The sequence below is a fragment of the Felis catus genome, chromosome B3 (assembly GCF_018350175.1).
Source record: "Felis catus isolate Fca126 chromosome B3, F.catus_Fca126_mat1.0, whole genome shotgun sequence".
NCBI classification, from domain to species: Eukaryota; Metazoa; Chordata; class Mammalia; order Carnivora; family Felidae; genus Felis; species Felis catus.
Window position 1 is genome coordinate 62,242,713 of NC_058373.1, and position 22,100 is coordinate 62,264,812.

Consider the following 22,100-nt stretch of genomic DNA (forward strand, 5'->3'; position numbering starts at 1 on the left):
CCATGTTGTAAAGAACTTTATTCATATATCTTGCGTCCGGAGGGGAGCCTTTCAGCTCAGCGCATCCACACAGAGGACGGGAGAGAGGGGCCGCAGGTTTGGGTATGGAAGCAGTGTGCGTTGAAGCTTCCTCTCCCCCTCTGCCACGCTTGATAAGGCCTGGAGTGTCAAAACCACATGGCCCAGCCAATTTGGGCTCTGGATTCAAGTCTTCTGGCCAGGCCACAGGGCAGGGCAGTAGCAGAGCCTATGGCCTTGACCCAGGGGGCTCAGCCCTGCACGGCAGTCCCCATCATCGGGGGGTTTGGGCAAGGCAGAGCTCCCCAATCCTGTGGACAGTTCTGGAGACCAGCTGAGCCTCTTTATGGTAACAGCTACGAGTTTCGTGTCCATCCTCTGATCCAGTCCAGTGCTCCCAGGGCAAGAAGGAGGGAAATCTGCCACTCTTTCTGCTACATTTCCCAAGGGCTCCCATCACTAGTAATTCTGGGAACTCTCCGAGCACCCGTTTGCAAGCCGTGTCTGTGCCTTTGGCTGGCATTCCCTACAGACACCTTCCTCGGGCACCAGGGCATGCTCTGGGCAGCTCTGTTGGCAGTGTGTCTCTCGTGTCTCTTTTCTGGAAATGATTTGTGTGGCCTTTTTCCTGAGTCTACTCTGCACCTCTATATGCCTCACTCTTCCTGCTCTGCCAGCCCTTCCCTCCCCCAGATGTTTCCCCCCGACCCCACCATGGCACTGGTGGCTCCGGGCCCTGGTCTCTGCCAGTGCTGTCCAACAGGACTTTCTCCAGTGATGTTTACATTCAACTGGCGCTGTCCAATGTGGTAGCCGTTAATCACGTGTGGCTGCTGGATATTTGAAATGTGGCCAGTGTAACCAGGGAACTAAATTTTTAATTTTACCTCATTTTAATCTGAACAACCACATGTCCTTAGTGGCTCTTCCCTCAGGTCTCCCCACTTTCCTCTTTGGCCTGGGTCAGACCACTTTTGCCTAGACCTGCCCTGTAACATCTCTCTATAAACAGTGGCTTCAGAGGAGCTGCTGCAGGGCACCCATCTGATCTGCTCAGTGTGAGTCCTCCACTCCCTGACTCACCCCTGGTGCTCCCCTCCCCCTCTGCTGGCCTCTGCCTTGTCCCCGTGGTTACAGGCATGGCCTCCCTTCCCCAGCTTAGCCAGCTGCCTTCAGGGCTCCCGCCAGCAAGTACCCCCTCAAGACATTTCCTCCAGCTTGCCTCTGTCCCTCTGTCCCTCTGCTCCAGGATAACCTGGAAGACTGTTCAGGACCCGGAAGGAAGGCAGGATCCTGGATGTCTGTCCCTACCTTTTTCTTAATCTGCAACTGTATCCTCCTTCCCTGGGCCTCCAGGCTTCCAGCTCTTCCAGTTACCCCACCTCTGCCTTCCATGCACTCCATTCAGAAGCTAAGTTCATTGGGAAATTGCTCCCTCAGCATCTGTAGAACTTCCTCAAGAAGTGAAATCCCCAGGTCCACTTTGAAGGAGAAGAAGGGATCACTCAGGTCTGGGGCAGGTGTCTTCTGGAAGGGGGGAGTGTCCAAAAGGTCCTCTTCAGAGTAGTGGTGGAGGGTGCCCGCCAGGGAGAGCGCCGAGGGCAGGGTAGCCGTGTAGGCAGCAGTGTAGGCAGGTGGGGGCTCCAGGATGTTGGGGCAGCTGGAGCTCTCTCGGTACAGGCGAGGAGGCTTGGGTGGGGCCAGCAGGGTGGCCCGGGGCTGCTCGTCCCCCCACAGAGGCAGGCGCCGTCCATCTGGCCTCCCTCGAAGCTCCCGGATGACCTCTCGGTTGCTGTACTCCTCGTGATCCCCGCCAGCCGTGCTGGCCTGGCTGAGCACGCTGCCCTGTCGCTGGAGTCGTCTCGGCCGCCCCAGGCTCAGCCGCTTGAAGAAGGAGGCGTTGCGGAAGGAGCCTTTCCGCCAGGTCTCCATGGCACCCAGGGGAGCCAGCAGACAAGCTCCGTACCTCAGCAGCCCAGTTCAAGAGTTGCCAGGGAGCATTAGGTCCCCACTGGAGCAGTCAATGGCAAGAATCAGGGAGACAGCCCTAGTGGTCTAGAAGCATCTTGGATGGTGGGAAGGGGTCCTGGGAACAGGGCACTTTTGTCCAGGAGAGTAGAGAACCGGGAGTTCCTGGTGACAGGAGTTTCCCAGAGGGACAGGAGTGGCCTGGTTACTTGATAGGGTAATGGAAAAAAAAAAAAAAAAATCCCAAGAGGAAGAAGCAGCACTTACTGGAGCCGGAGTGAGGGCAGCGCCTGTGGTGTCAGAGATGGATCTCTGTGGTGCGAGAGTGGCCTGTGCTGCTTCCCCAGCGCCTGGCTTCTGGTGGTCCTGAGTTCACCTTCCCTCCCTGGCCCCTGTGCCTGGCTCTAGGGCAGCACAGGGCCAGGCCTCTCCACGGCGGCTCCCGGGCTCTGATTAGTAGCTTGGCTGTTTGTGCCGGTGTGTGGCAGTGGGGAACGTGTTATTGTTTTCAGGTGACTCAGTCAGGTGGGAAGCTGGGTTTCATGCTCTTAGGTAATTGCGGCATCCGCATGCAGGGATTGGGCCAGCCGTGGCCAACACCCCAAGGCACAGGGAAGCTTAGGATTCCCCTGGGGACTTTTGGGGGGCAGCCCTGCTTTGTGTGTCACCACGTTGCCTCCTTTTGCCCCACAGCCCCACTGCCCTGGGCCCTAGCTGGTGGGCCTGCTCCCCAGCTGCCCCTTCGTGTGTCTGGGAGGGAGGAGCTCAGGGAGGGTGGGAGTTAATTGAAAGGCAGGCATGTGGAACAGTTGTTGGGGAAGGAAGAGAGACCTGTCACTGGTGTGGGTGACTCAGTCCTGCGGCCTGGTGACAGGCCCTCATTAGCCAAGCCTGCAGGTATGGGGGTGGGGCAGAGGGTGTGTTAACGGGAAGCAGCCCCATGTCTATAAAGGGCTGGCTCCTCCCAGGGCTGGGCTCAGGGCATGCCGGGGTGACTCTTAAGTTTTCTCAGCAGTGCAGCACTACCTTGGGGAGGGAGAACTGCCCTCTCCTGGGCCTAACACCCAGTCTGGCGGTTCCTCATCTTCCTCGATTTCCTCCGGTAGCCTCAGGGCCAGAGAGAGCAGTTGAGGGCCAGGGTCCTGCTGTCTCCTCTCCCGCCATGCTCCAGGCCTTCCCCTCAGGCCTCTTGGGCCTTATTCGTGGTCCCTCCTCTGCGGAAAGGCCACATAGGGCTGCCCTGAAGTGTCAGCAGTACCCTGGGCCAGCCTTAGGTGGGTGGGCCTGGCTGGGAGGACAACTCTCCTGGAAGCTGCTGTGGCTGGAAACAGCAAGGCTGGCACTATTCCGAGAAGCAGGGGGATCAGGGCTGAGTAACACTTCCTGGTTCTGTACACCCTTTACTTCATACCACTTGGCCAAGGCCTGGCATCTTAACCCCAGCCACTCCCTTCTTATCCCCCAGGTCACTGACCACTGAACTCTCCCCCTGGATAATTCCATGAGTGCAAACTCGAGTGGTGTACCAAAGAACAGGGCTTAGCAATGTGCTCTGCCTTGCAACCCCCCGGCCCGGCTCACTTCCTGGCCAACTGGGGTGGGCTTCGGCTTCATGCCACTCCAGCTGTACTGATGGAAGAAGTGATTTAATTCCCACTGCAGACCTTATCAGGGTGTGGGCTTGGTGGATCAAGTCTCCTGTAGAGCTGCCTCCCCACCCCACAGCCTTGGCCCATTGGATTGCTTGTTTATTATTCTTTTGATTCTTGATATATAGCACTCTTTAATCCCCCACACTGTGCTGGCAAGATCATAAAAGAAAAAGGCACAGGCCCTGCCCTCCAGCAGCCCTGGTGTGTATTTTTAAGAGGCAAACAGCTTCATGCTTGTTTCTCTCTCCTTCTAGGGCGGGCTGACAGAGGCGGGGTCCAGGGTAGGGCTCCCTTCTCTCATGTCCCACAGGAGCCAGACCACAGGGAGGTGGGCAGCTGGGAGGGGGTGGTGCTGTCGCCTCCACCTGGCGAAGCGTAGTGGCTTTCTGCACCTCGGGACAACCCCTTCACTGCAAACCTGTGAGAAGCAGGAGCCACGGGTAGAGGAAAGGAGTGTCACGTGAAGGCCGGAGAGGAAATGGAGGGAGACAGGGCCTGGCTGGAACATGAAGTGATTCAGCCCAAGAAGCTGAAGCAGGGCTGACTGTTGATGGAAGGCCTGCGGGGAGGGGGGTTGAGAGCTGCTTGAGATGGCTTAGAGGGGAGCCAGCCGAGAAGTCCCGGGCATCCTCACTCCTTGCCTCAAGACCTTGGCTCTGTGTAGACCCAGTCCTCCAAGTCTAGATTTTGTGTGGCTGGGCCCTGCTGCCCTGACCATCTCCTGTCCCCCTCTGTCCGCCAGGGCTCAGTGCTGTCCGAGAGGGACTATGAGAGCCTCGTCATGATGCGCATGCGCCAGGCCGCCGAGCGGCAACAGCTGATCGCCCAGATGCAGCAGGAGGACGAGGTGGGGCAGCCCACATAGCCTCCTGCCTCCAGCCCACTCCCCTCCAAAGCCCTCGTCTTCCACGGCACCAATAAAGTTTGGGTTTTTTTGTTTTTTGTTTTTTCCAAGAGTCTACCTCTATTGCCTGTGTGGACGTAGGGTGCTGGCTTGCCCAAGCATGGCCCTGGTTTCTGGGCTCTGCCTGAGAGGGTTCCACCCACCCAGGCCTGGCTCCCCTCCCAGGAGTGGGCAGACCCCCAGGGAGGTGCTCCACACAGAGTCAGTGGGCCAGCAGCACAGAGGAGCAACCACTCATCACAGTCCTTTATTGGCTTGGACTAGCTACGCAGGACCCTCCCGCCCAGTCCTGGGGCCATGCTCCTCACGGGCTCCCAGTTTCTGGCCGGGGACAACCTGGCTCTCGTGGCTCCCACAGAACATGGCCTCCTCCAGGGCTCTCAGGCCCAGAAGCTGGAGGGGCTGCTGGGAGCACCAGGGCAGGGGCCCTGCCCTCTCCCACTGGCTGAGGCAAGTTTCAGAAAAGGCCATTCATTGCCCAGTGGTGCTGGGCTGAGGAAAATGACAATTTGGGAAGAGAGGGGCCGGGCAGTGAGTGAGCGGGGACTCAGGATCGGGGGCCATGGCAACCGCTCAAAAGAGGGGTGTGCCGTCTGCTCCTCAGTGTGAGAGGGTCACTCCTTGTGCAGGCACCACACCAGCGTCTGGCCCACGCCTGTCATGCTCAGCACACGGAAGCCCTTGCGTTCCAGTTTGTCCAGGACTATGCGAGGAGGGTCATTAACAAAGTACTCACAACTGTGAAGAGAAGGGGAAGAGGGGACAGCATGAGGGGATATACAGCACAGGCTCCCCAAGTAAAACTAGTATCTGCTGATGACTAGGCCTTGTCAGGAATCCTAGTAGCGACTGACATTTGCTGGGTGCCTTCCAGGTGCCAGGCTAAGTGCACATTCCCCACCCCCTCCCCAGCTAAGCACTTGGCTTGCATATCTTCTTTCTTCTTCCCGATACCCTAAGGAAGGTACCATTATTATTCCCATTTTATAATTATAAATATAAAACTTGGAGGGCTAAGTAGCTTTCCAAATGTTATTGAGATCCTAGAGCCCATGTTAGTCTGATGACAGCCCCATGTGCCCTGGGCCGCTGCACTATTCTGGAGGAATGGCCTGTTCTCTCCAGGGTCCTCCCCCAGGGCTCTGCCCCCTCTTGCTGCCCTGTCTGTCCTGCAGTCTTGGAGCAACAGGTTGGCCCCTAATAGTGGCTCTGGGTGCTGCTCTCTAGCACGGAGAATGCTTGCTGTCCCTTCTTCCAGGGTTGTCGATCAGATAAAGGGCTCAAGCCCCAAGCTGGGCATCTGGAGACAAATGGCTCACGGGAAAGGAATGGGGCTGGCTTCAGCCCTCCAACCCTGACCAAGGGCCCGGGTCCAGCCTGCCTCCCCTTTCCCCTCTTTGAACTGAGGCTCATTCTGCCAGCCCTTCTCATGAGCTCCAAGGCAGCAGCTGAGCTGAAAGTAGGACCCAGGCCGCCTGCTGCCCGTTTCCAGAGTTCAGCTTTCTTAACTCAGCCAGCTCTTCAAGAGAGAAGCTTTTCTATGCCTATCTTTGGCTTGATGGGGTCCAGCTCCAAGATGAGAGGGCAGAGTAAAGAACAGTCCACTTATGGAGTCCTACACCCAGCTGGACTGGGTCCTGGGGCTCCCTTGTGAAGGGAGGCCCAGTGAGAATGCTTTCAGAGCAAGCCTGGGGGCTGCGGTAAAGCCGCAGACGGGACCGACCCTATAGAAGACAGGACCCCAGGATGCAGGCACGGCCTCTGAGGCTGGGCGGTGGCATCGTCCCTGGGCTTCGTTTTGTTAAAGGAAACGGACAGGTCTAGGGGCTGGCAGGGAGATCCCGAAGAATGCCACTACTTACAAGTTGTTTCCCAAGACGCTTCTCTTTGAGGCCCCCAGATACCTCATCAGCTCTGGATCTGAGTGCTCATCGCCCACCATGGTAGGGCCCACCTCCTGCAAGGTAAGCCACAGTGGCTGCTTGGCTGGCGGCCTGGGAGAGGTGGAAGGTCTCTCTCCTTCCTCCCCTGCCTGCTGGCCCTGAGCCAGTTTCAGGTCAAGGCTGGAGAGTGTGGTGAGGAAACTCACTGGCCCTCAGTGATCAGGCCAGGCCATGTGAGGCCTCCCCAGTCCCTCCAAGCTGAGCTGGTCATTGCCCAACTGCAGGCAACTTCCTGCCAAGCATCACTACCCGTGTCTGTGTGTATCAGAATCACCTGGAAAACAGAAATGAAAACATGTCCATACAACTTGTACAGGAATGTTCAGAGCATTGTTTGCAAAAACTAAAAAGTGGAAACAATCTAAATGTTTGTCAACAGATGAATGCATAAATAAAATGATACAGCTACACATGCACTGGATCTTATTTGGAAAAAAAAAAAAGAATAAAGACAAATACATGCTACAATATGGAAGAACCTTGAAAACATGTAAGTTTTCAGAAACCAGACACAAAAAGACGACATATTGCCATAGAAATGGTAACCTATGGTTATCTAGGGCTGGGGGATTTGGGGGAAAATGAGGAATGACGGCTAACATGCATGGTATAGGTATAGGTTTTTTGAAGGTGATGGAAATGTTCTAAAATTGATTATGGTGATGGCTGCACAACTCTTGAGGATGCTTTAAAAAACATTGAATTGGGGGCGCCTGGGTGGCTCAGTCGGTTAGGTGGCCGACTTCGGCTCAGGTCATGATCTCACGGTCTGAGTTCAGGCCCCGCGTTGGGCTCTGTGCTGACTGCTCAGAGCCTGGAGCCTGTTTCAGATTCTGTGTCTCCCTCTCTCTCTGACCCTCCCCCGTTCATGCTCTCTCTCTGTCTCAAAAATAAATAAACGTTAAAAAATTTTTAAAAAAAATAATAAAAAATTAAAAATAAAAAACATTGAATTGTACACTTTAAATTCGTGAGTTCTGTGGTATATGTATGCTATACATCAGTAAAGCTGTTCTATTAAAAAAAAAAAAAATCACCTGAAGAGCACCGAATTCCTAAGCCCCAGGCTTAGTATTTGGGGAGTTCTGGGGAGGGGCCCAGGAGTCCACATTTTAACAACTGCACAAGTAACTGATTCTCAAGCCACTGTCCTAGGACACGGCCAAGACCCCTCCTGTCACGCGGTGAGCTCTCCTGTTGTCTTCACCTCCAGAGAGTTGTGCACCCGCTGATGGATCACCAAAGCACTGGGGGAATGGGAAGAGGCGGAGGTGCCCAGTCAAACTATTCTGAAGTTAAAAAGGGATTCCTGGAGGCACCAACTCTGCCTTGGACGACGAAATTGCACCCAGAAAAAGGGACATCACTCTGACTCCGGAATGGTCTTCCCACCTCTAACCACAGGGCCTGTCTCCTCCTTCTGTCTTTCCTAAGGGCTCAGGGATAGCTCTTTCTGGAAGTGCCTGAGGGCCAGGCACTTGACAGAGGTGTTTTGGCGCCTCAGCACGTCCTTTTCTTTTTCAAACCTCTTTCCCCCATGCATTTGCACTCCCACCACCCCCACCTCCAACCCCTGCGGAGCGGCTCTGTGTAGGGCCGTGGTTGCTGCGCCATGAGACCAGGGGTCCCTGGCTTCCTCGGGCGGACAGGTAGGTCAGGAGCCGCAAGCCCCTGGAGTTCCCTCCGCCGCGGGGATGCACGCACCCCGCCCCCTTCGCGGCCCTGGAAGCACCGGGCCGGCCAGGACTCCCCGAGTCCGGCGCTCCGGGTTGACTCGGTTCCGCAGCCTCGGCTCCTCCGCCCGAGGGGGCGTGTCCCGGGCGGCTTCCGGATCCAGTCACTGGCAGGCGCTGCCTCAGACGGAGGCGCCAAGGTGCAGTCGCAGCCCCCTCCGCACGGGCCCGGCCCCAACTCTGTCCAAGTCGCCGGGCGGCGGGTACTCACCATGCGGATCTGGGTGCTGATGAGCAGGTAGGGCATGGTGCGCGCGTCCCTGCCAGGCTCCCACCCAGGGCTTTGGGCTCGGCGCCGACGCCAGCCCCTCAGGCTCCGGGACTGCAAGCGGCCGCCCGGAGTCCAGTTACTCCAGCTCTGGCCTCGGGCGACACCAATCCCAGGGCGCCCGGCCCGTGACAGCCGCGGCCGGCCAATCAGGAGCGGGCGCTCGTGACGCGCCCCGGCTCGGGGCGATTCGGGGCCCGCCTCCTGCACTCAGGGCCAAGTTGCTTCTGCGGGTGGTCCAGGCAGACGGAGGGGTGCGGGTTGCGGAGGACGCTCCCGCACCCGCGGCCTGGAGTAGGGGGTGACCCGCGGGGCTCGGCTGGCTGCAGCGAGCCGTGGTGCCAAGCGTGCGTGTAGAGCGTGCGCCCTCTTTCTTGCAACACCTCCAGTAGTAGGTTCCAAAGTCCTGCTGGTCCCCAACCCCCGTCCCTGTGAAGCGGAGCCGGGAGCAGTTGGCGACCCTGTTGAAGCCTCCCAAGCTCCAGCCCACCCCACCCAGGCACTCCTCTAAAGTCTTTAGCGGATCCCCACTTTCTGTCCCCAGTACACGTTCTCCGTCCGCGCCCAGGAGAAAGCGGTGGGAGGCTTGTGGCAGCAGCTAAAATACTCGTGTGTACTGCGCATTTCCGCCTCCCTGACTGTAATTCCTAGTACAGCAGCGGAATCTTGCGTTTCTGTGGCCCCATTGGTAAATGTGTAAAGGAACTGAGCGCTTGGCTGTGTGCCAGTCCCGGAGGGATTTAAACCGACGGAATCTGGCCCATGCTTTGGAGAGCTTCCCGCGAAGCTGGAAAGATGTAGCGCACGCGCAGAAAATCACAAGGCAACACCTGGGGCAAAACAAAGTACATCCTTGGCACCAAGCCACCAGTGTGGGAGCAGCAAGTGCACCTCGGTGTGTCCACGACCTCATCTAGATGTTTCAAAATATGAAAACTCATGATTCTTTATCTGTCTTGTGATTGGTTCTCTAAAAAACAAAGCAAACAGACACAGCCTGTGACCTTTCCTGGCCTTTGAACAATCTTCACCTCTATAAAGGGCACTTAGAGGGCGTGCTCTGTGCCTCCCAAGCACTTTGATAGATGTGGAGCTCGCTGTAAGGGAAATAGGCAGGTGTAATCTTACAGGATACTTACTGGTCTAATTTATTATTCCGTACTTTCTACCCACTATTCTACACCTCCAAGACTAACAACTTAGCTGGAGAGATAAGATACTCATGCTTGACAAAGGATTTGTTAAACTGACAAAGGATTAATACTCAGGATATATAAAGAACTCCTGCAAATCAAGGATAAATCAGTAGGAAAAAACTTGGGCAAATGACTTGAATAGGCACTTTTCAAAAGAAGGAATGGAAGTGGTTAATAAACCGATAACCTGTTGTTCAGTGTCATTAGAAATCCCAGCTACATTTTTTTTTTAATTTTTTTTTCAACGTTTATTTATTTTTGGGACAGAGAGAGACAGAGCATGAACGGGGGAGGGGCAGAGAGAGAGGGAGACACAGAATCGGAAACAGTCTCCAGGCTCCGAGCCATCAGCCCAGAGCCCGACGCGGCGCTCGAACTCACGGACCGCGAGATCCTGACCTGGCTGAAGTCGGACGCTTCACCACCGAGGCGCCCCCCAGCTACATTTTATTTATTTATTTTCTGTTTAAAGGAAGCTTCACACCCCGCTCAGAGCTTGAACTCACAACCTTGAGAGCAAGACTTGAGCTGAGATCAAGAGTCAGACGCTCAACTGAATTCGGCTCAGGTCATGATCTTATGGTTCGTGGGTAAGAGCCCGTTGAGGCTTTCTGCTGTCAGCACGGAGCCCACGTCAGATTCTCTGTCTCCCTTTCTCTCTGCCTCTTCCCTGTTCTTGCTCTCTCTCTGTCTCTCGCCTTCTCTCTCTCAAAAATAAATAAAACATTAAAAAAAAAAAAAGTCAGATGCTTAACTGAGTGAGCCACCCAGGTGCCCTTCAAGCTACATTTTAAACCACAATAAGATAACTTTATTTTTTTTTAACGTTTATTTTTTTGAAAGAGCGCGAGTGCGGGAGGGGCAGAGAGGGAGATACAGAATCCCAAGCAGCCTCCAGGCTTTTGCTCAACCAACTGAGCCACCCAGATGCCCCAATAAGATACTACTTTAATGATTTACTAAATAAATAAATCTGTAAACACTGAGTATGGGCGAAAAGGTCTAACAACAGAAACACTACTGTTGGGATGGCAAAGTGTTATGATTGATACAATCACCCTGGAAAACGATTTGGCATCATCTAGCAAAGTTGAAGTTGTGCATTTGTATGACCCAGCCAAACCGTTTCTGGATAAACCTCAAGAAAACTTACTCATCAGGATACATGTGCAAGAATATTTATAACAGCACTGTTTGTAATTAGCAAAAAAATGGCAACAGTTTTTATGCCCATCAAGGTAGAGTATCTACAATGGAGACTGCATAGCAATGAAAAATGCTAAGTGAAAAAGTAAATCATGGGAAAACATATGCTAATTATACTTAAAGCTCTAAACTTGCAAAACTAAACAATATATTGTTTGGGGATGAAAAATATATAGGGTTAAATTATACTTCTATTAAAAATATGTGATTAAATTGCAAAGACAAGGGAATGATAAATATAATATTCAGAGCAGTGTTTACCTCTGAGAGAAGTGAAAGGAATCGGGTGGGGACAGCCATGCAGGAGTCTTATAAGGCAGAAGTGATGTTCTCTTTCTCACACTAGGACCCGGGTGCTAAGGGTTATATATGTCCTCAATATTTATTGTTTTACATGTGTTATACATATCCTTTTATAGCCATTAAATATTTAATTTAAAATATTAAAATTTTTTAAGTTTATTTATTTATTTTGGAGAGAGAGACAGCACACAACTGGGGTGGGGGAAGCGAGAGAGAAAGAGAGAGAGAATATCACAGGCAGTTTCTGTACCATCAGCACAGAGCCTGACAGGGGGCTCACACTCACAAACGGTGAGATCATGACCTGAGCCAAAACCGAAACTAGGACGCTTGACCAGCTGAGCCACCCAGGTGCCCCTAGGAAGAATAATTTGTTAAGAAAGTAAGTGTTAAGTATGTTAATGGTTAGACACAGAGAGTAGAGCCATAGTCCCAAGACACTTGGCTATGTTGCCTCTCTTGGGAGAGCCAGGTAGATGAGGCTTGCCTATTCCGGTCAGAGAGGAGGACAGGAATCTGGGGTCTGCTCTGCTGTCCTCTCTCAGGCTGGACTGGGCCTGGGAGAAGACGGGAAGGCAGTGCAAATCTCAGGCTGCCAGGGCTTTATTACATTTGAAAAACTGGTCTGCAGATGCCGCATAAGATAGAGAGCTCCATCCAGAATCACCCACCCCACTGCTGATTGCTCTGGCAGCCACATGCCCGCACGATAACATCTTTAATATCCAGGGGGAAATGAATTCCTCTGCTTGGTCTGCCCATCTGGCCTCGCCTCTTGCCACAATCAGTTTATCTGGCAGATCTTCCTCTCCTGCAGAAAGAGGAGAGATTGCTCTTCCACAACTCAGCTTTTCATCATGAAAGCATTGTCTAAGTGGCAGGGCCTGGATATTGGTTATTCCTTCTTTCCTTCCTTCCTCCACATTCAGCTTCTGTGGGTGGCTTCTGCTCTGGAGCTGTGCTAGGCTCAGGGCATGTGGAGATAAACTGAGCATGAACCCTATCCTGGAGGAGTGAACACTCCAGTTGGGTAGCCAGGCTAGAAAGCAAATAATCACGGAACCAAGTGTAATAGAGGTAACAAAACCTCAGGAGCAAAGAAAAATAAAAACATGAAGTCCACCAAGGTGGTGGGCTGGAAAGATTCCCCAAAGGAAATGAATGTTTATTCTCTCCAAAAGTTAACATTTTTTTTAATGACTGAAGAAACACATGCAGGGGCACCTGGGTGGCTCAGTCGGTTGAACGTCCAACTTTGGCTCAGGTCATGATCTCACAGTCCGTGAGTTCGAGCCCCACATCGGGCTTTGTGCTGACAGCTCAGAGTCTGGAGTCTGCTTTGGATTCTGTGTCTCCCTCTCTCTCTGCCCCTCCCCTGCTCATGCTCTGTCTCTCTCTGTCTCAAAAATAAATAAAAACATTAAAAAAAAAAAAAGAAACACCTGCATATCTCAGAAAAGTGAGAAAAAACAATAGAAAAATTATATTAAAAACACTCTTCTCACTACCAAGACAATTATAGTTAGTGTATTTCAGTGTATTTGAACTGAATCCTTAAAAATGAGTAGGAGGTATTGGTAAATTTCTACTCCTTAAGCTGTGGGTGGGAACCTTGTTGCCTTTAAATTGTTCTTTATAATGTATATATACATTAAATGTACTCTCTTATTTGTAAACTATCTCACAATTAAAAGGTAAATAAATATCTGGTCAAGGGGCGCCTGCCTGGCTCAGTTGGAGAGCATGTGTCTCTAGATCTTGGGGTTGTGAGTTTGAGCCCCAAGTTGGGTGTACTTACAAATAAAATCTTCAAAAATATATGTATATAATATCTAGTCAAGGATTTGAGGAGGGCTGGTGTAGATATTTCAGTTGTCACTAAATTTTAACTTGCAAGAAATGCTGATGATAAAACTGGAATCATAGTCCTCTAGTTTTGTTTTGAAAAAAAAATTTTAGCGTCTATTTTGAGAGAGAGAGTTCAAGCACGATCAGGGGAGGGTCAGAGAGAGAGAGAACCTCGCATGGACAGCACTGAGTCCAATGCAGGGCTCGTACTCACGAATTGTGAGATCATGACCTGAACTGAAATCAAGAGTTGGTCGCTTAACCAACTGAGCCACTCCGGTGACCTATGTATTTTTAGTTTTTTAAATTGCAAGAAGTTGCATAAAATCACAAAAGTGGATTATAAAAATTTTTTAATGTTTTTATTTATTTTTGAGACAGAGCATGAGCAGGGGAGGTGCAGAGAGAGAGGGAGACATAGAATCTGAAGCAGTCTCCAGGCTGTGAGCTGTCAGCACAGAGCCCGACGCGGGGCTCAAACTCACAGACTGTGAGATCATGACCCAAGCTGAAGTCGGAAGCTCAACCGACTGAGCCACCCAGGCGCCCCTATATAAGTGGATTATAAAAATCAATAGGCCATGGTGGTGTTAAACTGAAAAAACAAAACTGCCAGTTATTTCACCAGCAAAAACAGGTTTATTCAGGAATAGCAGAGAATTGTAATCCATGACAAGCAAGCTACAGCAAAACCATAGGCAAGTTCAACAAAGGAAAGGAATGTTATTTTATGGAGAAGAAAGAGGAAGTTGGGAGGAGTTGTTCTGAACATGAATCCACTGGAAAGAAACAAGAGTTTAGGTGATGACGGTTTCTCTTTGGCTGAGTTGCAGGGGTAGTTGATTTATTGTAGGAGATGCAATCATCGTGCATCCTTCTCTGTTGGAGCCTGTATTTGATGATTCTCTTCTGTTGCTATTCTTCTGTTATGCGTCTATAATTGACAATTCTGCCTGTAATTGACATAAAGTGGAATGGTTCCCCCTTCCAGCCTTCCCTTCTAATATCCTCTGTCTACTGTAGAGGTTTCCTTGTATTAATTTTCACAGTGGGCACAGAAATCCTGATGAATACAGATTTTTTAAAAATGAAATGGTATCTGAACGAATATAAGCAATTAGAGATCAACTCAAGTTTCAGCCTCACCCAAAGATTTAAAAAATGTTATCATTAGAGGAATGAATGTCATTTACATTCTGGAAATGGAAAAACAGTTTATAATCCTGTTGATTAAGGTACTACAGACAACGCAAGGTTTAAGATTTTTTTTTAGTGCTGGGGTTTGCATCTATTATATTATTAAGTGTCAGCAGGGAGAAGCTGCCCCTGATGACTCAGGGACCTCTTGTGAGTAGCCAACAATTTATCTGGTCTAATTTGAACTGCCAAAGGTGCTATCTAGTACTTAGTAAATGGTTCGAGTAAAAAATGTATGAACAGAGGAGATTGGCTAGCTCAGTCGGTTAAACTTGGGACTCTTGATTTTGGCTCAGGTCATGGTCTGGTTTGTGGGTTCGAACCCTTCATGGGGCTGTGCGCTGACAGGGCCAGCCTGCCCCGAATTCTTGCTCACTCTTTCTGCTCCTCCCGCTCTCCCTGCCCACCCCCCAGGCAATAAATAAATAAACAAACATTTTTAAGAATGCATGAACAAATTAAGCCAAAATCAAATAAAGTCTGAGTTATGACAGAGCGTCAAGGAAAGGCGGGAAGGGGGTGGTGTTTCCAGATGGGTCAGGCAGAAGCAACAGTAGACGCAAAGAGAAAGACATTCGGGAACAGCAGGAAAACTGGTGTGACTGGAGGGAAATGGAACCTCAACTGGCCAGAATGTGGTACTGCTGTAGTATCCGACCCAGAAGTCTCTCTGCTCTTTCCCTCTCCACCTCCCTCTTTGGTTCCCCTTTCCCGCTCCCAGCTGGCACCGCCCCCTGGAAAAAGCAAAGGCGGAGGCAGAGCCTCAAGCGGTCATCTCTCCGCCCCTTCCTAGAGGCGCGTGGGGCTGCTGGCGCCGCTTGATGACGTCACGGCCATTGACAGCGAGAGGCCGCGGCCGTGGCTGCTGTCCCCGTGGTTTCGAGCGGTCGGGTAAGGGTCTGAGTCGATCTGCTGCCAGCTAGGGTGCCTTCCGAGGGCGCGGGGGAGGCCCGGAGCTTGCAGCCGGGGCGGCGGGTTTGTTGTCTGCAGTGTCGTGGGAGGGAGTTGGAGGCCCAGAAACCTGACTTTGAGATCAGGGCTGCGGGTGTGTTGGACAGGAGGCTGCGTCCAGGTTGGGTGAGAGGCGCGTCAGTCCCGCACAGGAGTCTGGCGGAAACCTTAGGGTCCAGACGGGGATGAGGGTAGTCGGGAGCTCAGGTTCTGGACAAGGAGATATCTCCAGGGGTTCGGCCTTCGGGGTGGGTGGACCACGCTCACGAATCTCTCTCCCCCTGCCCGCCTGCTTCTAGTGGCTCACGTGGGCTGCAGATGAAGCATGTCTAGACTGGGGGTCTTGGGCGGCGCCCAGGCCGGGTTGGGACTGTTGCTGGGCACCGCCGCGGGCCTTGGATTCCTGTGTGCCCTTTACAGCCAGCGGTGGAAACGGACCCAGCGCCACGGCCACAGCCAGAGCCTACCTAACTCCCTGGACTACACACAGACCTCAGAACCCGGACGCCAGGGTAGGTAGGAGCCGGTCCCCTGAGGCCACAGTCATGGTTGACGAATGGGCCTAGGGTCCGGGCTGCGTTTAGCAGGACAACGGAGTGGGGGTGCGTGAGAGTTTCACCTGTTTGTAGTTTATTGAAAAGGAAAGCAGTCTTCCTCTTCTCTTCTTCTCTTCTCTTCTCTTCCTCTTCTCTTCTTCTCTTCCTCTTCGTATAATTCCAGGAAAGTATATTGTGAAGTTGTTTAGCTTTCAGGCTTAGTTCAGGCCACAACGTGCTATGTGTGTATAAAAGGCACTTGCTTAGTGGTGGGTGAAGTGTTTAATAAGTAGAGAAAAAGTCCAAAAGAAGGCAAAAGGGAAAACTAATCTTATGGGGATTGAGTCTTGAGACTTATGTATTAAATTATGTATTAGAATTTGAAGGGAACTTATAGACTATTCAGGGTTTTTTTAATCCTTCTTAGGAGAAAATTGAGATTCAAAAAGATTATGTAACTTTACTGAGGTTGTCACAGAGCAATTAAGTGGCAGGGCTGGGCCTGGTCACCTGGTCCTGTGGACTTCCACAGGATGGAACTGGGAGTGCATTTACTGCAATTGAAGCTGAATGTGGCTGGCTTCCAGCCACAGCTGAAATGGGTAGTGCTTTCGTTTTGCGAAACTTTGACCTTAAGTCATTTGACCAAAGCATCTAGGGCTGGTTCAAGCCACTCTCCTCATGTGTGTGTAATAGAGGCGCATTCATATCCTCTCACCCCATGTTAGTTGGGAATGGGTGTTCTCTGATTACCAAATGCCAGATGGATTGGAAAAGTTAGTTTTAGAAGAGTCTTCAAAGAGTTATCAACTTATTTATTTTAAAGTTTATTTACTTTGAGAGAGGGTTGAAGGGGCAGAGCGAGGGAGGGAGAGAGAATTACAAGTAGGCTCCACACCATCCTCGCCGAGACCAATGCGGGCTGGAACTCACTAACTGTGAGATCATGACCTGAGCAGAAATTGAGTCAGACCCTTAACTGAGCCTCCCAGGCACCCCTAGAGTTATCAATTTAGATTGCACCTGTTGGCCAGCATTTTATAAGCTGCTGCTAACCTAGTATTGTGAGTGTGCTAGTCTTTCCTTTTTTTCCCTTGTGGTTTGTAACTTCTTAGCAGTTTTTCTTCTGCTGTTTGGAGAAAGTGGCATGTTCCCAGAGACCTTTCTTTTTTAAAATTTTATTTAATCTCTACATCTGAGGTGGGGCTCAAACTCCACCCTGAGATCAAGGTCGCATGCTCTTCCTATCAAGCCAGTGTGTTCACGCCTCCCCCCCAATCTTTCTTGCTCTATGCTTTTTAAAAAAATTTTTAAATGTTTAATTTTGAGAGAGAGAAAGAGAGCGAGCAAGCACGTGCACACAAGTGGGGGAGGGGCAGAGAGAGAAATCCGAAACAGGCTCCAGGCTGTCAGCACAGAGCCTGATGCGGGGCTTGAACCCATGAACTGCGAGATCATGACCTGAGCTGAAGTTGGTTGCTTAACCTACTGAGCCACCCAGGTGCCCCTCTTGCTCTTGAATGCTGTTGGGTATGTATTGTCATGGGGACCTACACTGTCACTAGATGTCCTTGAACACATTTATGCTTGCCTGGACTGTGGGTCCTGCCTTCCTATTTCTTCCCTATTTTTACATTTTCCAGGCCAATTGCCTTAGGTAGCTACCAGATGTTAGCATTTATTGTTGGAATTTACCCGAACTCAATTGAGGGCTTGGTAATGGTGTTTTTCCCATGGGGTGTGGATGGGGTATTCCCAGTATACCTTTGCTCTTAGTAACTGCCCCTTTCTTTGCCCTTCTATGATGGTGTTAAATGAAGAGGAGCTCAGAGTTGTCTTTGCTATTCTTTGTGAAATGAAAGATCAGAATTTGAGTTCAATTTTAGTTTTGCTGTGTGTTGAGTATCGACTGCCTGGTATTTGAGAGCTAGGCACGTAAGGGGTTTTGTTTTCCTTTGGCAGGGCAGGTGTCCTGCCTTTTGGGTACTAAAGTCTTGCAAGCATTTTACGTTACCTGCCTTGCTGTGGAAGGTTCTTGGAACAGAGTGGGCTCTTGTTTATAGATTGAGATCTTGGAATTTTTTTTCTTTGAATAGTCACTTGAGACTTGTTACCAGGACCTACCTGTGAACCTATACTGTCTGAGCCTCAAGGGTTTTTGTAAATTGAGCTCCAGTGAGAAGCAAGTGTTCTTGAATTCCAGGTCCAAGATCTTTTCCTCACTCTATCTCATGAGCGTCATTGTCTGCTGTCATTCCTTCAGTGAGGCCTTTGCGGGCAGTCCCAGGCGAGGCTGGAGATGGTGCAGTGCTGCCCAGCCTTCCACGAGAAGGGCAGGAGGAGGTGCTGGACCGCCTGGACTTTGTGCTCAGCAGCCTGGCGGCCCTGCGGCGGGAGGTGGAGGAGCTGAGGAGCAGCCTGCAGGGGCTTGCCGGGCAGATTGTTGGGGAGGTCCGGTGAGTGATGCGGCCTTCTGTCCCACCTCGCCCCCGCCCCTCAACTTTTCCCAGCCCCTATAGCTTTTCAGCTGAGCCGTGTCCTGGCCTTTGCTGCCAGTCCCTAAGGAAGAAGCCAGTTTTACAGCTTCTCCCATAACTGGCAGGGAAGCTGTATGCTTGTACCTTGCCTTTCGTAAGTTCCTTGCTGCTTTTGGGGCCTGGTGGTCTGTGGGAGCAGCTGAAATGCTTTGTTCTGACTTACCTGGTGTGCCCAATGGGGCTGGGCCAGGGAGCTGCCCTTCTTGTTCTCCTAAGGGTAGAGACCCAGGATTTTGTCCATTCTTGGCCATTTAATGAGCAGCAGTAGTTAAGAGCTTCCCTCATGCAGAAGGGAAAAACAGGCAGGCTGGGGCCTGATGGCACCCTCTCTAAAGGGGCCTGCTTTTCAGATCCCACATGGAAGAGAGCCAGAGAGTGGCTCGGCGGCGGAGATTCCCTTTTGCCCGAGAGAGGAGTGACTCTACTGGCTCCAGCTCTGTCTACTTCACGGCCACCTCAGGAGCCACGTTCACAGATGCTGAGAGCGAAGGCGGGTGAGTTTTTTCTCCTGGAGGCAGTTGTGGCTTCGGCTGGATTACGTTTTGTGAAAATATTATTTATATAGAAAATTCACACTGAGCTGCGTGAATAATTTTTGGAACAAGGTAAGGGTATAAATGAATAAAGCACAGAATAGGTTAAACAAGAAAAACCATCTACCTTATGTCACCCAGCCAAGTGGAATGTTAACAATGCTTGATGCTTGCATCTGTTATTTTCCTCTGAGCAGGTTTTTTTACAGTTACCATACTATTTTTTATTTTTATTTTTCCTGTAACATTAGTTGGGCATTTTCCTGTGTTATCATAGGGCTTTATAATTTTTTTTAAGTTTATTTATTTTGAGAGCAAGGGAGGGGCAGAGAGAGAGAGTGAGAGAGAGAATATCAAGCAGGCTCCACGCTCCCAATGTAGAGCCCAACATGGGGCTTGAACTCAGGAACCACAGGATCATGACCTGCACTGAAATCAAGAGTTGGACGCTTAACCGACTGAGCCACCCAGGCACCCCTATATATTTTAATTAAGTAGGCTCCATGCCCAATGTAGGGCTTGAACTCCCGACCCTGAGATCAAGAGTCACACGCTCTACTGATTGAGCCAACCAGGCGCCCCTATTACAAGGACTTTATAAGCATTGTGTTATGACTTTATTTCCTGCATTCAGTGGCTGGGCCAGGTTTACAGAGCCCTCCAAGCACCAATGGTGCTCCCCTCTCCTGGGAGCTCCTGTGTTCCCACACGGGAGGCTTGCTCATGCTCCCTTGGCATCTTCACAGGTGGGAGCTGACTGTCCCAAGTACATGGTAGCTTAGCACTTCTGACCGTAGGCCTTACTGTGATGTGGGCAGCAGGCAGGAGTCTGGTGGACAGCCTCCAAACATGGTCAGGCTAAGGGCTTTTCGATTTTAAGCCAATAGTGCCATTTTGAAACTTCTGTGTCAAAGATGGGAGTCTGAATGAACATTTTTGTTGTGCCTGATGCTGTCACTGGCAGCTTCTGCCCTTGTCTATTGCTGGCTCCAGTCATCTAGGTGGCCTGAGATCTGAAGGCTGACCTTTCTTCCTCCTCAAGGAAAAGAGTAGCACAGAGGATAGCCCAGCCTTATGTGGGGACAGAAGGGCTGATTTAGTTATAAACATGCACACAGCCATTCAGCAGTGTTCTTTAGCTGAAACACCTTATGATAGTAACTACTGTTCATTTTTCCTATGACAGCACGCTAAGTACTTTAGAGGCATTTCCTCACCTAATTCTCACAGGGATCCTATGAAGTAGATGCTGCTCTTCTCCCTGTTTCACACATGGAGACTTGAGGCTTAGTGAGGTTTGATGCCTTGCCCAAGGTTATACAGCTACTGAGTGCAGGCTCAGCTGGGCTCGTCTGCAGGGGTAGAGGGTCCGTGATCAGGAGGGTCTGTGATTTAAGGCCTGGCTTGGTTGTTGGGGCATAGAAAAGCTTTTTCAGGAAGAAATGTTCCATGCAGCCCTTGGGAGTTCTTCCCATGGACTAAAGAGCTGCCACAGCTCACTGCCCAGGAAAGACCTACCCATACTATCCACAGCTGTAGTATCTGTTCAGTACATCTTACTTAGAAAATTTCAGCCTCATTTTCTTGTTTGGGCCATTATATTCTCCTGCCTGTCCTCATTGGTTTTCTAAGAAAATTAAGAATGATATTATTACTCTCTTTTTCGATATTACTGCCATTGGGTATCTGTGCTGGATTTGATTATTGCTCGGGCACCTCTTGCTACAAGCTTTAGTCCTCCACTTCTGACTATTGTTGTTGGGGTTGTCTGATCCTTGTTATCTGTATTGTCAAGGGCTCATGGACGTGGCCCCTTTCCATTTACCTAATACTTCTGCCTGTTTCCAAAAGGCTGTGTTAGAGGAGGGGGCAAAAATGGAATTCATGTTTGACACATCTGGACTGAAAAGGAAGGACAAAGTGGACCCTGAGACTTAAGGAGCATCTCTGTGCAACCCATTTTTAGCAGGTCACTGGAGGTGGGGAAACTGATGTTTGTAAGAGGGTAGAACAGGAGAGGTCACAGCTCTCCCCAAGATCAGGATGTAGAACTCAAGACTCTTAATGATGATTTTAAGAAGTACAAACTTCTGGGAAGAGTGAGAGCCAGGGTGTTTAACCAGGGAGGCCTGTGGGTGCTTCACTGCTTGGAGTGCTCATTGGGGCTCCCAAGGCCATAAAGGGAAGGACAGGCCCATCAGCCATCTGTGATGGGACAAGAGGAAGGGTGGCTTTCTTAATTATAGCTCCAGCAAGCTCAGCCCATGACCGATCGTGTGGCACGTAGAAGCTGATGGTGGCTCGTGGTGCAAGACTCTGGTTTAGCTTGCTGCTATCTGGGGCAGTGGCCGTGGTGGATAATTCTTTTTGCCATGGTCAGTGCCATATAGGCCAAGGGGGGGTTTTGGGAGGAGACCATAAACCCTGCAATAGCTTTGAACATGTGGGACCACGGGAGGAGTGCTTCTTTGAGGGATGAAATGCTAAGAATATTTGATGCCCTACTCCCCTAAAAGCTGTATTGCCTTTTTCTTCCAAATAAAGGAGCAACTTTGAACTCCCAGGGGATCGACTGAATGTGGCAGAGGCAGAATCGCCATGTGGGTTCGTGAGCTTGTTCCCTGAGCATTGTACCAAACACAACTTTAGTTCTTTCCTGGTCAAAACGCAGCTTGCCCTAAAACACCAGCTCCTCCAGCAAGCCTTCCAGGCATCCCAGCCAAGAAGGATTGCCTACAACCCCATTGCCACCCCTCCTTGGGCATTTATCACCTCATTTAGGTTGGTCTTATCTCCCTCACCAGTTAGTCTCCCATGCCTGGTTGTCTTTGAATGTTTTAGCTCAGCCCTTCTAATGGGGTTTAGGAGGAGTCAAAGAAACTTAATTGTCAGAAGAAGGGGATATGCGTGTAACTGAGTCCTTGATCACTGACTTGGGGGCTCTCCTCAAGGGCTGGAGTAGGGTAGCTCTAGCCTCCTTGCTTCCAGGGAGCCATGGATCCTCTACCTTGTATGGGAACAGTGTGTTCCGCCCAAGGGCACAGCTCCAAAGAGACTTTTCAAAGGTCCCTGCCAGTCCCTGTAGACCTCAAAAGCCTCAGGGCATGTTAAACAAAAGGCACATCTCTCTCTCTCTCTCCTGTCTGATTTCTCCAAGGCCTGGATTGGTGCTCTAAGCTTGAGAAAATGGTATCAGTGTAGAGACATAGCCCCTGTAGCTGAGCCCTGGCAGCTCACAGGCTGATGTCTGTGCTTGAGCAATAGTGTCTGCCCACCCACTGCATGCCAGCCAGCCAGGTTGCAAATT

The 22,100-nt window shown here is 50.9% G+C and overlaps 4 protein-coding genes across 8 annotated transcripts in view; 2 read left to right on the forward strand and 2 right to left on the reverse strand.

Annotated features, from left to right (window-relative positions):
• Window positions 1-4,578, forward strand: part of DNAJC17 (DnaJ heat shock protein family (Hsp40) member C17) — a 41,677-nt gene extending 37,099 nt beyond the window's left edge. The window contains exon 11 of the mRNA XM_003987269.6: window positions 4,381-4,578. Within this exon, the coding sequence (XP_003987318.1) occupies window positions 4,381-4,503 (123 nt within the window). The 3' untranslated portion in view covers window positions 4,504-4,578. The remainder of the gene's footprint in view (window positions 1-4,380) is intronic.
• On the reverse strand, window positions 1-6,499 carry CB3H15orf62 (chromosome B3 C15orf62 homolog). 2 transcript variants are annotated; one of them, XM_045059524.1, is made up of 3 exons: window positions 6,405-6,499; window positions 5,279-5,280; window positions 1-4,056 (listed from the first exon to the last, which is right to left on the reverse strand). In XM_045059524.1, the coding sequence occupies exon 3, from the start codon at window positions 1,948-1,950 to the stop codon at window positions 1,423-1,425; it is 528 nt and encodes a 175-aa protein (XP_044915459.1). In that variant the 5' UTR covers window positions 1,951-4,056; window positions 5,279-5,280; window positions 6,405-6,499; the 3' UTR covers window positions 1-1,422. The 2 variants fall into 2 exon arrangements, with proteins under 2 accessions (XP_044915459.1, XP_006932699.1); XM_006932637.5 differs by lacking the exons at window positions 5,279-5,280; window positions 6,405-6,499 and having other exon boundaries at window positions 1-2,151; window positions 2,254-4,387.
• GCHFR (GTP cyclohydrolase I feedback regulator) lies at window positions 4,771-9,053 on the reverse strand. Its single transcript, XM_003987271.6, has 3 exons — window positions 8,430-9,053; window positions 6,405-6,499; window positions 4,771-5,280 (listed from the first exon to the last, which is right to left on the reverse strand). The coding sequence occupies exons 1-3, from the start codon at window positions 8,463-8,465 to the stop codon at window positions 5,157-5,159; spliced, it is 255 nt and encodes an 84-aa protein (XP_003987320.1). The 5' UTR covers window positions 8,466-9,053; the 3' UTR covers window positions 4,771-5,156.
• Window positions 8,083-22,100, forward strand: part of RMDN3 (regulator of microtubule dynamics 3) — a 26,727-nt gene continuing 12,709 nt past the window's right edge. The window contains exons 1-5 of one of the 4 annotated variants that reach the window (XM_006932642.4): window positions 8,357-8,456; window positions 14,958-15,127; window positions 15,487-15,699; window positions 17,987-18,179; window positions 18,611-18,754. In XM_006932642.4, the coding sequence (XP_006932704.1) occupies window positions 15,513-15,699; window positions 17,987-18,179; window positions 18,611-18,754 (524 nt within the window). In that variant the 5' untranslated portion in view covers window positions 8,357-8,456; window positions 14,958-15,127; window positions 15,487-15,512. Of the gene's footprint in view, window positions 8,457-14,957; window positions 15,128-15,486; window positions 15,700-17,986; window positions 18,180-18,610; window positions 18,755-22,100 lie in introns of those variants that run through there. The other 3 variants (XM_006932641.5, XM_019832665.3, XM_045059523.1) reach the window with 3 other exon arrangements.

What these genes read in the sequence shown, in the direction of transcription:
- CB3H15orf62 (XM_045059524.1), bottom strand. Translation starts at nt 1,950, where the DNA reads ATGGAGACCTGGCGGAAAGGCTCCTTCCGCAACGCCTCCTTCTTCAAG.
- GCHFR (XM_003987271.6), bottom strand. Translation starts at nt 8,465, where the DNA reads ATGCCCTACCTGCTCATCAGCACCCAGATCCGCATG. An exon ending in TCAGCACCCAGATCCGCATG is followed by an intron (nt 6,500 to 8,429) that starts GTGAGTACCCGC and finishes CTTACCTTGCAG; the next exon opens with GAGGTGGGCCCTACCATGGT. An exon ending in AGCGTCTTGGGAAACAACTT is followed by an intron (nt 5,281 to 6,404) that starts GTAAGTAGTGGC and finishes TTCTCTTCACAG; the next exon opens with TTGTGAGTACTTTGTTAATG.